The following is a 12,500-nucleotide window of genomic DNA, read 5'->3' as shown; positions in this document are numbered from 1 at the left end:
CAGATGAGCTATCGTCTCTGACTTTACATCTACAAGGTCGACTGACAAGGTAGGAGTGTCTAATAGAGTGGACAGTGAGTGGACACAGTGTTTAAAAACTCCAGCAGCACTGCTGTGTCTGATCTACTCGTACCAGCACAACACATACTAACACACTACCACCACGTCAGTGTTACTGCAGTGCTGAGAATGATCCACCACCCAAATAGTACCTGCTCTGTGAGGGTCCATGGGGGTCCTGACCACTGAAGAACAGGGTAAAAGGGGGCTAACAAAGTATGCAGAGAAACAGATGGACTACAGTCTGTAATTGTAGAACTACAAAGTGCACCTATATAGTAAGTGCAGCTGATAAAATGGACAATGAGCGTAGAAATAAGGAGGAGGTCATAATGTTATGCCTGATCGGTGTATATTCAGTAAGTAAAAAGATAAGCACAAAGTAAAAAAAATAAATAAATAAATAAAATATATATATATATATATATATATATATATATACAGCTTTTTTCACAAGGTGAGTATAGTTAGCCATTTATTTACTATCTAAAATGACCAGTGAACATACACGTGTCACCTGACCTATTATATGTAATGTAGATAGAGATAAACTAGTGATAACTGATAAAACAAATAAGCCTTCGTTAGAGACTGTTTTGCCTTACAACACCCTGTATGTGCTGTAAATTTATGGGTGAATGTAAAAAAAATAAGTTTTAACTTTTTCAAAACAATCATAAAACACTCAACGTCTCAAGCATCATGCAGCATGTTCATAACTATTTGTTGTAATGACTTTCTGTGAAGGCGCTCTAAGAGGCATTAAACTCTTTAGGCATCTGGTTTCTATCACCACCACTGTAAAAAAAATCTGACTTGAGTTTATCTAGAATAGACCATTTCACATCAAACCAGGTTCTCTCAGCCAATGAGCTGATCAACTCACCAGCCAATCAGCACTCAGTAGCAGTAATGCCAACCAATCGGCACTCGCTACCAGTAATAACAACCAATCAGCACTCGGTAGCGTTAGTGCCAACCAATCAGCACTCACACTAGCGTCCAGCGGTACTAAAACCTGTTTTCTGAAAAACGAAAAGATACAGATGTTTTATTCATTTATTTTTATTAATTTTTTTATACTTATTTATTTTTTATATTTATTAATTTGTATTTTTGTAAAATACATCCTTCTACTTTCCAAAATTAAAGGAAGGACCTGTTTAAATGGTTGGAAACGAATTTGGACCGAAACGCTGGACTGTGCGCGCCCTCTAGCGGTTCGTACTGTTAGGGTTAATGTTTGTATTTTGTAAGAAAGCGCATGCGCAAAACCTCCATCTTCGGAATGCCTGCTTGGGAAGAGTTTATGGTAAATTTCCATAGTAAATAATTAACAAAATCTCCATTTGGCAAAGCGCATGGATTATAAGGATATCCGACAGCTCCTCAGCCGTTTAGATAAACCCAGGCCTTTTGCTGTAGGTGTTTTTGCTTTTGCTTTGCGTTTGTTTAGGCGTTAGCTTGCTAAGCTAGCACTGGCGAAATGCTAGCCAGCAAGCTAGCTAAAGCTATCGAAGACTGCTGTTTGTTATTCCGAGCTTTGTTAACTTTTGCCGGGTTGTCTGGATACAATGACATTATTTCAGTCAGTGTATGATGTGTCGTAAAATGAAATAGCACCTTCCAGGCAAGTTGTGTGGAGTACAGATTACAGGGGGATCAGAAGGCTGGTTCAGCTCACAAACACTACTGTAGCTACTGTTTCCAAGTCCTGTAGTCCACCCACAGATTCGTGCTGTACACCCTTCATTCATCTCAAGAAGCGTTTGGTGTTTGGCCAAAGATGTGATTCAGGTGCAGGCAAACTACGCCGTGCAGTGCAGGTGGACTACTTGACTGAAGCTGGAAAACGTGATGTGAAGCTTTACTGACTGCTTAATTCAGCCTGTCCGGGATAGAGAAGCTACTTAATTACAGACTGGTTTACTGCTAGGCTGCTGACTGACTGTAGCCTTTACATTTTCCCTTTGACATGTTGTTGGACCCATTATGACAGTGTGCTTTACCATTAGGCAACTGTTGGTAAACTGAAAGAGTGATTTAAAAACCCTTGGGAGTTTGGGAAGGACCTTAAGATTGACTTGACACCATGAAGGGGTGAGTTGCACCAAGTGCCGGCACTGATCCACAGATGCAGAGGTGCTCTGTGGAATGATCAGATCCAGCTGCATGAGTCACTTCTCTTTTGCTCCGAGTCTACATTGGGCTCCAGTCAGTTTTGCATCAGGGTCATCTTCACAAGGCTTGCAGGTTGGGGTGGGAAATATGGCAAAAATATAACATCGCATCTTCACAATATGCATCATAGTATTTTGTTTTTTGCCAGTAGTAGCACTAGTAGTGCCACAGTTGAAAACAACTATCAAAAACCTGATGATTTCACATTTAGTGCACAGTCCTAAACCCTTGAGACTAGTTAACATGAAACATTCATCTAATTATTGTTGTATAAGTACTGTTTATGTTCATGATATAATCAGTAAACCTTATAGTAAAACAGTATGTAATAAAACTGATAAAATATTAGTACCACCTCAGCTTGCAAGAATCCAATATGAATGGGATTTTTGAAATCCTTGGGTGTTATTTTCATACTTAAGACAAATTTAGCGAGGAACTTGCAGATCTTGAAGTTCATACAGTTGGAAATGTTCACCACCGTTGGCCACACGTAACACCAGTGAAGGAAAGGAGACACTGGATGTTTCCTCTGAAGCTGCACTTCAGGCCTAAGTCTCATATTTGACTCATTTTTCACTTGGCTCGGAATTGACTGGATCGCGATGTAGCCTCTACGCAAAATGCATTAAACAGGCACAACACATACGTACATTCACACTCATCCTTGCAATCCCTAGATTGCTCATTAATTTCTTTTTCTATAATTTATGTTGTGATACTCAGTTATTCTGCATGGCCATACTTTCAAAGCATCTTTCATTTGGCTTGGACGTTCTGTTGTGTATGGCGTTTTCTGTTAGCCAGTCTAGCTGGGATTGGTTTAAGGCGGTCTTACCTGCGCTGCATATATTAGCCCCAGTTTTTATCTTTTAGCAACTTAGTAGCTTTATAATCGCACCCTTAGGCAATATTGCTGCTTATTTAAGCTTTCAATGAAGTAGATAACATTTTTGTTCAACCATTTGTCTCACAGGCAGCAGAAAAGTCCAGATCCAGAAGTGGATGTGCCTCTCATTGAGGAAGGTATGTCATTTTAGAGGAAGAAAAAACCTGTCATTGTTAGGCAGCCGGATAGTACACTAAAATGTTTCTCGGACGCACCCCAGAAAAGTGAGAGGAAGATCCATCAATACATTGCAGTTTATGGCTCACCAAGATCTCTGAAATTATGTCAAGTTTAATGGGGTTGGGACCACTTGTTGATTTATCAGTTATTGTCAGTAACGGCCATGAAATTGAAAAGCAGAGTTTAGTGTTTAGTGCTTTTTGCTTTCCGTTTTGTATGTGCAAGTGTTCAGTGCACCCGTTTATTTTCCGAAAGACCAGTTATGACTTTATTTTTAATACACAGGAACTCTGTAACACCCCACACCTTTTTTTATTAAAAAAAAGGAGAGCCTGGCCTTTTCCTGTTTTTCCTATTATATCCATAGTATATAAGTACGACTGCAAAACGCTAGAGGGCACCCATGAGCAAGTCTCATGGAGCAAAATGCCTAAAATGAAAAATTAAATTGTAGCCATTTATGTGGAAAACTTTTTTTTTTTTTTGGAAAGTAGAAGGATGTATTCTACTAAAAGAAACAAGTAAAACTTACCAGTATGTTTCCATTTTTCTACAGAAAACAGTAGGATGCTTACATTACTGCTACTGCAAAAGCGGTTAGCGCTCACTGACGTCATAAAGATACGTGACACACTGTTAGAAAGAACTATGACTTGAGTTCAGAAGTGCTCAAAAACAGCACTTTTGGCATTTTTCATTAAAAAAATGATTAATCACTTACAAACTATGATATTGCACAACCTATTCAGGAGCTCAGGAGCGCTCTCTGGCATATGACATAGCTGGCAGGCATCAATGAGTGTCAGTTCTACTCATTACAGTTTCTCTGTTCCAACTTCCACCGAAGCTTTCCAGCAGGTGTGTGTGTGGGGGTGGTAGAGTTCAAGACACTGCTTCAGCTTGGGGCTACAAATTGCTGAGCAAACTACAACAGCAACCATGACCTCTAATGTAAAAGATGACACTATTACTAATGTTTACGTTTTCAAAGATTTTTGACTGTAAAGACTTTTGCAGTTATACATTAAGTACATAAAGGACAGTTTCCATTTGTGGGGTGACAAATGGAAACTGTCCTTTATGTACTTAATGTATAACTGCATAATACCTGTAGTACTAAATAATAATAATGAGATTTACAATAATAAATATTTATTAATAATTCTGTTTAGATTTATCTTAGCCTAAACACTTTTGCCTGAGCAGTTTGCCAAACATGAACTTGTGTAGAAAATGATCTGCTGTGTGAACTTCCTTCACAGGCTTTGTAGGTTTGTCAGACTTGTCTGACTGGTTTGGCAGATTGTAACCTCTGTGTGGTTTTCTGTGAAAGGCACTGTCGTCTCAGCTAGCGACCCATCTGCTATCGCAACGATCCAGTCAGCTGCCACATTTTCAGCTGATCAGCCAATCAAGTACCTTTTCAAAACGGAGGGAACGGCAGGGCAGGTACGATCAATGTGTTTCTGCAGTTTTGTTTGCTTTATGTAAACGTTTGTGTATTATTTCTTATTTTATGTGCTGTTTGTTAGTGTATTGACTTATTTATGTTATGTTTATGCTTAATGTTGGTAGTTGACTTTGTGCTGTTCCAGAATAAGAGGGTGAGGGTTCACATTGTCTCTCATTATGCAAACCTGATTCAACTGATTAACTAATTAAAAACGCCTTGTCAAGTTCAATCCCTGATGATGCTACAGCTATCCATGGCCGGGAGTCCTAGAGAGCATAACTGGCCTCGGTCTTTCTTGCTGGAAAGGGTGCCCTCCTGTCTCTCCCATCACCTAGTGTGATGGCGCCTGCTAGCTGATGTAACAGAACTGGTAGTTAGCGCAGAGAGGTTGCATTATCAGCAGTTTGAAAAGATGTGGTGGCGCTTCACAGGACTCAGAGGAAGCCTGTGCTATCCTTCACCCTCCTAGCGCTGGTGGCATCGTGTAATTGGGTGATGTGTCTCAACTGGGGGGAAAAAAAAAAGTTGGCTGGTCACAGAACTTCGTTTGGTACTGTCTAGAACCCTTTTTGCTCTGAGTGTATGTCATGCACTTTTGGAAAGTGATCAACCATTAACTAAGTGTAGTGCTGCTAGTAAAAACAAGCTAAGCTTAAAGCTTTTGTTTTATGTTGTGCTAATTTGTGAAATCATATAGTTCTGAATGTTCAGTGACTGCAGCTGTTACTGAAGGCTTGCCTTTTTTTAAAACAATTGGCCAGCACAGAAAAAGCTGTAGGCCACTTGACCTCTCCCAGTTGAGCTTTTTTATCGCAATTCAGGGCAACCAGAGCGCGCTGCACAAAACACAGTTGCACAAGGCGTGTAAAACATGAGGTGCCCAGGATGAAAAACAGTGTACAAAATGCATCTCTTGATTGAAAATGTAAAAAAAGGCACCTGATTAAGCAAGTGAAATCAGGTGTGCTCCTTCTTGACTGAAATGAAAACCTGCAGCCAGGCAGTCTCTTTGTGAATAAGATTACTGACCCCTCTTCTAGATCAGTGTGAGTGGTGGTCATTCTAGAGCAGCATGAATGGTGGGGCAACTTTTTAGAACAGACTGTATGCGGGAGAACATTCTAGAACAGCTTTAATGGTGGGAGAACATGGTACCACAAACCACATTTGGGTTTCTTGGTGGTTACTGTAGAACATTTTGTCGTTGTGTTCTAAACTTTTAGGTCAAAAGCCACTATGATTGTAAGGTTGACAGCTTAAAATCTACTCGTAGTTTCTTTACCTTTCTTGCAAATGTGGTGAAGGATATTCAGCTGATTAGCGATCTTGCCACTTAGCTATGTTCATTTACTAGTTGTACTGTCGAAATGATGCACCACACACGCTCGCACAATTATCTACAGTTACACAGAATTGTGTATGTGAGTGAACCTGATGTCTTTGGAAAATTATTGCAGTCTGCTGCGATCACCTCAGTTAACTGCGATCATCTCAAATAATTGTGATTAGGCTATTATGTAGGCCTGTTGACCCCTGTGCCGTAGGTGACATACCGGGTGATCCACGTGGCTGATGGACAGGTGGAGGCCCAGTCAGATGGAGCTGCAGCTGTTAGTGTGGTTGCTGGCTTCCCCACGGCCACCCAAGCTGCGACACCAAATATAACACAGGTATCTGAATTTGTTATTACTAGCTAATTGCTCTTGTACCAGGTTACTATATGCAAGCAACAGTGGCATACAGGAATGTAAACGTTGCCATGATGATTGCATTACTCGAATAACAGTGGCGTTCCTATCTATGTGCAGAGTCCTAAAAGGCATTTTGAACACGTTAATATTTATACAGATGTGTCCAGTTTCACAGCGGTACTCTGCCATTGCTAATCTATTCAACACATGGAATGTCCTCTTTGCCATCATCTGTCTGCTGGCATAATGCTTCCAACTAGCAACTTGCCACTCTCCCCCTTGCCTAACACTAATGCATCTGATCCAGCTTAGAACCGCAGTATTATTCTGCTCGTTAAGGCTTAGATCTCCTGTAAAACCTTATTGCTTAAATCAATAGTTTATCAAAAATGTAAATTCACACAATTATCCTCCACCGCAAATGTAGCTGATCACTCAAGACAGGTTGGTGTTCGAAGTTCGCTTCTTTAGTTGCATTGGAATTACAAGATTAATCAAACTAACAACTACTGCAACACCCCACTAGTATGCATTGTTTAAACTGCATGACTAAATCATCACACACTTGCCTCAAACCGCCACAAGTCGGTAAGTAATCTGAAACAGACTGTGGGCACTGTGTGACATGCTTTTATCTGTAAAAATTAACCTAATTCAGCCTTGGCTGTACCATGCTAATCTGGTGACTATTAACTGTGCAGTACATTAGCCTTATAACAGTGTAAAACTAAGGAAGCAAACTTCAAACACCAAATATGCCTTGGCTGATCAACTACATATGCAGCAAAGGGGAAAGTAAGTTTGATTTTTTGCCCAACTGCCACTTTAAGCCTTGTGTAAGGCTCATGACTATCCCTGTGAGGTAACTAAGAGATGGCAGATTCGATGTGTCCACAGGCTGTATTCTCTCAGGCTGAGGGACTAGAAGGAGAGGCTACCGAGACTCACTACTACTATCCGGCCACCATTGCCGCCGACACCACCCCTGCTACCATGGTAACCAGTGTCCATGCAGCTGATTCGCTGCTCACTCAGCCCACTCCAGCAGGTGAGAGCACTGTTTGCATGCCAAAGTCATGAGGTAGCCTCTAATTTGCTTAAGGGCATTTGTGGTTGGTTTAGATATAAGCTGCACTGTGACGTTGCCAGCGGACATGTTTATCAGATTTACGTCAGCTCATGACTTTGCTCATACATACCAGGCTGCTAGTGGCACAGATGCGCTGATTATGTCCTTCTGTCTTCAAAATAAAGAAATGCAACCTGTATCAGATGAGTGATTTGTATCTATTCATGATGTTCTTGATATCACAAAATTCAGTTTTTATGAGGTTACCTAAGACCTTGGTCAGACAGGCAGCTCAAGTCAAGTCAATTTTTTTCCAGATTGCACCACTTAAAAATTTAAAGTGTATGATGATCATTAGGCTGTTTAGGTGCCCCTCTGGCACAGGTACTGCATCAGCCATTGTGGTTGAAAGTAGTACTACTTTTCCTCATTGGCTCATTGGGTCTCTTTCTGCCTGCTCTCTCTGTGCCTGCACTTTCATCATTAGCTACATACATGCGAGCAGTGCACTGATGAAGAAATGTGTGAAACAATCCAGTTAGCAGTCTATGGAGTTAATTTTGTGCCGGAAGTTTCAAATAAAATAATAAAATCCACAAGCGAAGTATTAAAATGTCCACAATATTTTGCAAATACAAATAATGAGAGTTAAATCAAACTTAACTTTTCAAAAAATTACTGCTCATTTTCACTCATTTTGCCAGTATTTCCTTTATTTTCCCATTTTGCTGGTATATTATTATCTTCTGGAATCACCTTTTGCTTCTGACGTTTGGCACTTTTTAACCAGGAGTCAGGTCTTAGAAGAGGACGTTCACCTGCACTCTGTATTGGTCAACTTATTTAGAGTGACAGGTCTTCTAACCACATAGCCACGCCTACTCATTGAGCCGTGATCTGCCTCGAACATTGTACTGATAGTAGTAATGTTACTGCCAGAGAGGATTGTGCTGACGTCTGATCTTATGAGCAATGTTTGTTGTATTAGTTAATGTAACACACACTCAGGGTCCTACATCACCCTGTGTAAAATTGGAAATTGAAGTATATCAGGTAAACTTAGCTGTTTGCAGCTTTGTTTTGCTAGCGCTATCTAGCAAAGCTGTGTCCCCTGAAGAGCTAACTAGGCGAGCTTTGCAGCTGTTTAAATCAAGGTTTGTTATCCTTGCTTCTGGAGACCCACAGCTCCACACTGTTTCAACTATTCTTTACGTTAAAACGCCGATCCAGCTAATCAATTGATTATCAAGCCCTTCATGAGCTGAATCGAGTGTGTTGGGTCAGGAAATCGTTGAATCTGCAGTGCTATGTGGTCAAGGAAAATAACGCAGCACTGACCTAAACACAGTGAAGTGTGGAAAATACAGTCTGATCATACCAATCAGATTTGGTAACTTGGATCTTGAAATCTGAAGAGCCGGTTTTAAAAAAAGTCAGATATGAGAAATAAATCTAATTAGCCCTGCCGTCTGAGCAAATACTAATTAGTTATATAACAGTTGCATCAGTAAAACAGTAGTTCCCCTTTTCTATCAGTTCAGTTACTTTAACTCCACTGGGTTAGTTGGGCTATTTATTCTCAAAAATAAAAGATAAATCGAACAGTTTGTACAGGACGGATAGATAATGTAGATAATGCAGCATTCAGGTTCTTGTTGCTATGCAGTTTCATTTGACACCACCGGTTTTGCACAGTGCAAGTGGTTTTGCTCTCTGTAATTATTTTAAGTCTCTTTTTTATGAAATAGGTGGTTATGAGGAAATACTGACAACACCAGGATGTACCGCCAACTTTGGAAAAGTATGCAAATGTCTTGATGTTTTGATTAATATTTTCAGGTCAACTCTACGTGATGATGTCATCCCAAGATGTATTAGGCACAGCCCAGCAGAGGTGAATATCTAAACTCACATGTGAAAGAGTATATATCACTGTCGTCGGAAGAAAACCTTGTATCTCCAAAATGATAACTTTACAGGAGAAGGAAAAAACCTACTTTACTTTTAATGTAGGTCAGTTGAACCTGACTTTTTTTTCCAAGTAATTTTGGGCCATTTCTTTACACACAATGTAAAGGACAACAGGCATTTTCAGATTGTCAAAAACCGAAAAACAACTCAAATAGAATGGAAAGTTTTCTTCCGACAGCAGTGATGTATTCTGTTTTTTTACAGTCTTTTGATTCAGCTATTTTTTTATATCCACAGTAAGAAAGAAACCCCACGTACTTCGAGAGATGACAAGAGAAGAGCACAGCACAATGAAGGTAAGACAGCGCTCAACTGCTGCAGTTGAGATATTCAGATAAAAACGGTTGTGGTGGTGCTTGGCTCCAGGTGTATTTCATCAGAAAGCCAAGGGTACATAAAGGCAGCTTGTTTACTGTATAAAAACTTTAAAGCTATATCTTTTTTAGTTAAACTGAAGGGTAATATCACCAAATATTCCAGATTTTTGCATTATGAATTTAAGATATAAACAGAGTCATTCAGTGTGGTTTGATATGAGAAACTATGTGAGGTGATAGAAAGAGGCGTCTAAAGAGGTTAATGCCTCTAAATGCCACATTGCAGTAAATTTTTATATGAAATTGTTAAAAATATGCTGCCTCCTGGCTTAAACATTGATTTACAATAGTTTTAAGATACGTTTTTGGCCCTTTTTTTAATTGTTAGTATGCATTAGTGGTGGAGTGATTCATACAGGCCATAGTAGAGCGACATAGTAGTATAGTACTAGTAATGTTTTTTTTTTCCTTCAATTTTCCATTATTTTAGCAATAACTTTGCATATTAAAATTCAGAAAATGCTTGTAGATTAGGAACCAAAGTTTGTACAAAATGAATTTAATGTAAACCAAAATTCATTCTTTTTAGTCGAACGCAGACGCAGGGACAAAATCAACAACTGGATTGTCCAGCTGTCCAAAACCATCCCTGACTGCTCCATGGACGCAACCAAAAACGGACAGGTATGGCTTGTGTCCACACGCTTCACTAGAGAGAGGTTGCTTAGAGTCAGCCTCTGTTCAGTGCATTAGCTGTGAGTTAAAGCTGTCTTTTGTGTTATTGGTGAGGTCTGTTCCATTGTTTCAGTTTTCTGGGTTTCTCTATCTGTTTCTCTTAGAGTAAAGGGGGCATCTTGTCGAAGGCCTGTGACTACATTCAGGAGCTGCGCCAAAGCAATGCTAGATTAGGAGAGGAGCTGGAAACGCTGGAGAGGCTGAGGATGGACAACCAGCTGCTTAGACGAGAGGTAGAGCTCTGAGAATATCTAATTTAGAATAACATGATGTTTCCTGAGCACATTATTGGTATCAGCAGAGTTTACAGAATGCTGGCCAGTTGCATCTTTTTTAAAAAGAAGAAAAACTACAACCATTTTTCCACTGTCATTTAACCTAACATTTTCTTATCTATTTAATTCATCACCAGTATTTCATTGTTTTCATCCTGTTGTTTATTACTTAATCAGTTTGTCCAGTTTTTCAGCTTTCATTAAAATTGTTTTGCATTACTGTTTGAAAAATGAAACATTTTGATATGTATTATATATCATGAAGATGTCCTCAGTATTGCAATATTACAGTTTTGCTAAATTGCCCACCCCTAATTCAAATTTTGAGAACTGTGCTTGTTCTTTAACCCCGTCCTCTGTTTATGTTATGTTTTTTGATCTTTTACACAGCTGGAAGAGTGGAAATCTAAGAACCAGATGCTCAGAACTCAGCTACGGCAGCATGGTATCGTAGCGGCCTCGAGCATGGACCCTCAGTGAAGCCCTTTGAGGCTTCACTTATTTGCCTTTCAGCTCATAATGTAGGACAAGGTTGGGAATTGTTTAGAGAGAAATGAACCCAGATAAGCCTGTAAACGCTGCTTCTTCTCTCAGTGAAAGACTTCATTCTCAACCACAGGTGATTAGGGGTACATTTTAGGGGTATGATTTCTCAGTTAGACACCTTAAAGGAGTACTCCGGCTTTTTTAGCCTAATCTCTGCCTGCCACGCCTGTAGCATACAATCAATTCCACAGACAATAATTCTGACACCTTTCCTTGTACTTAGAACAGAAACAGAAACCTGTTGACCTCGAAACTCACTGAAGCACCTGCCTATTGGCTTATATATATGATATATAAGAGATACTGTGTATATATAAGAGATTTTCATTTAGTACAATTTTTCAGTTCTTTTCTAAATCTAGGGAAATTATTGTCTCTTGTAATCAACTGTGTACTGCAGATATGATGCAAAGAGTTCAGGTTGAATTATGCTGCCTTTTTCTTTTAAGCCCAAAAGTCAGACTGTCCAACAGGAGAAAAGCGAAAGAACATTCCTACTGGAGAGTGTTCACATTGAGCTTAAAGCAGCCCTGTGTAAGATTTTGTAAGAGTCTTTTTGTTAAAATTGAAAGGAGTAACATTACTGAGTCAGGAGAAAGAAAAACAAGTGTGTGCGCTGCTGTAAGTCACCCTTTAAAGCCTGGAATAATTCAAATGTTAGAGGTGTCTGGTCGGCTTTTATGAGAGTTTTTCGAACCGTGTCATACGTCTTAATAATGTAATAACATCATATTTAAAAAGAAAGTCTGGCTCGATGTTTAGGTCTCAAATGCAAATAATGACAATAGTAAATAATTAACTTACATCCTTGGAAGACATGTCCTTCACCAAGTTTTGAGCTCTCTTTTGGTACTCTCTCAACACGCTCGCAATCATCAGATCAGCCAATGTTACAAGTCTTTGTTGCATGCATTTCCACATTTCCACCAGTGATGTCTCCAAATCCCCAAATCATACATAGTGCAGCTTTACTAAGAAATCATGCCATTTGAAATGACCCCAAAATTAATGTCAGGTGTATCTGAACTGCACTGAAATACTTTTATATATGTTTTTCTGTAGCAAGAACTATCAAGTGTCTGAAGAATATTTCTCTTTTGTGAATCACTGAAGAATAGATTTATAGTTTGGAG

At 39.5% G+C, this 12,500-nt stretch overlaps 1 protein-coding gene across 2 annotated transcripts; it reads left to right on the top strand.

The window, feature by feature from the left end:
- The first annotated feature begins 1,309 nt into the window (after positions 1-1,309).
- On the top strand, positions 1,310-12,500 carry usf1l (upstream transcription factor 1, like). Of its 2 annotated transcripts, none has more exons than XM_036580493.1 (11): positions 1,310-1,372; positions 2,076-2,160; positions 3,218-3,267; positions 4,644-4,759; positions 6,308-6,433; positions 7,352-7,502; positions 9,363-9,417; positions 9,732-9,790; positions 10,401-10,495; positions 10,651-10,779; positions 11,212-12,500. In XM_036580493.1, the coding sequence occupies exons 2-11, from the start codon at positions 2,153-2,155 to the stop codon at positions 11,299-11,301; spliced, it is 879 nt and encodes a 292-aa protein (XP_036436386.1). In that variant the 5' UTR covers positions 1,310-1,372; positions 2,076-2,152; the 3' UTR covers positions 11,302-12,500. The 2 variants fall into 2 exon arrangements, with proteins under 2 accessions (XP_036436386.1, XP_036436387.1); XM_036580494.1 differs by having other exon boundaries at positions 1,360-1,481.

Source organism: Colossoma macropomum, unplaced genomic scaffold, assembly GCF_904425465.1.
Source record: "Colossoma macropomum unplaced genomic scaffold, Colossoma_macropomum, whole genome shotgun sequence".
NCBI lineage: Eukaryota > Metazoa > Chordata > Actinopteri > Characiformes > Serrasalmidae > Colossoma > Colossoma macropomum.
The sequence above is the reverse complement of the archived record's forward strand: the minus strand, read 5'-3'. Positions and strand labels throughout refer to the sequence as shown.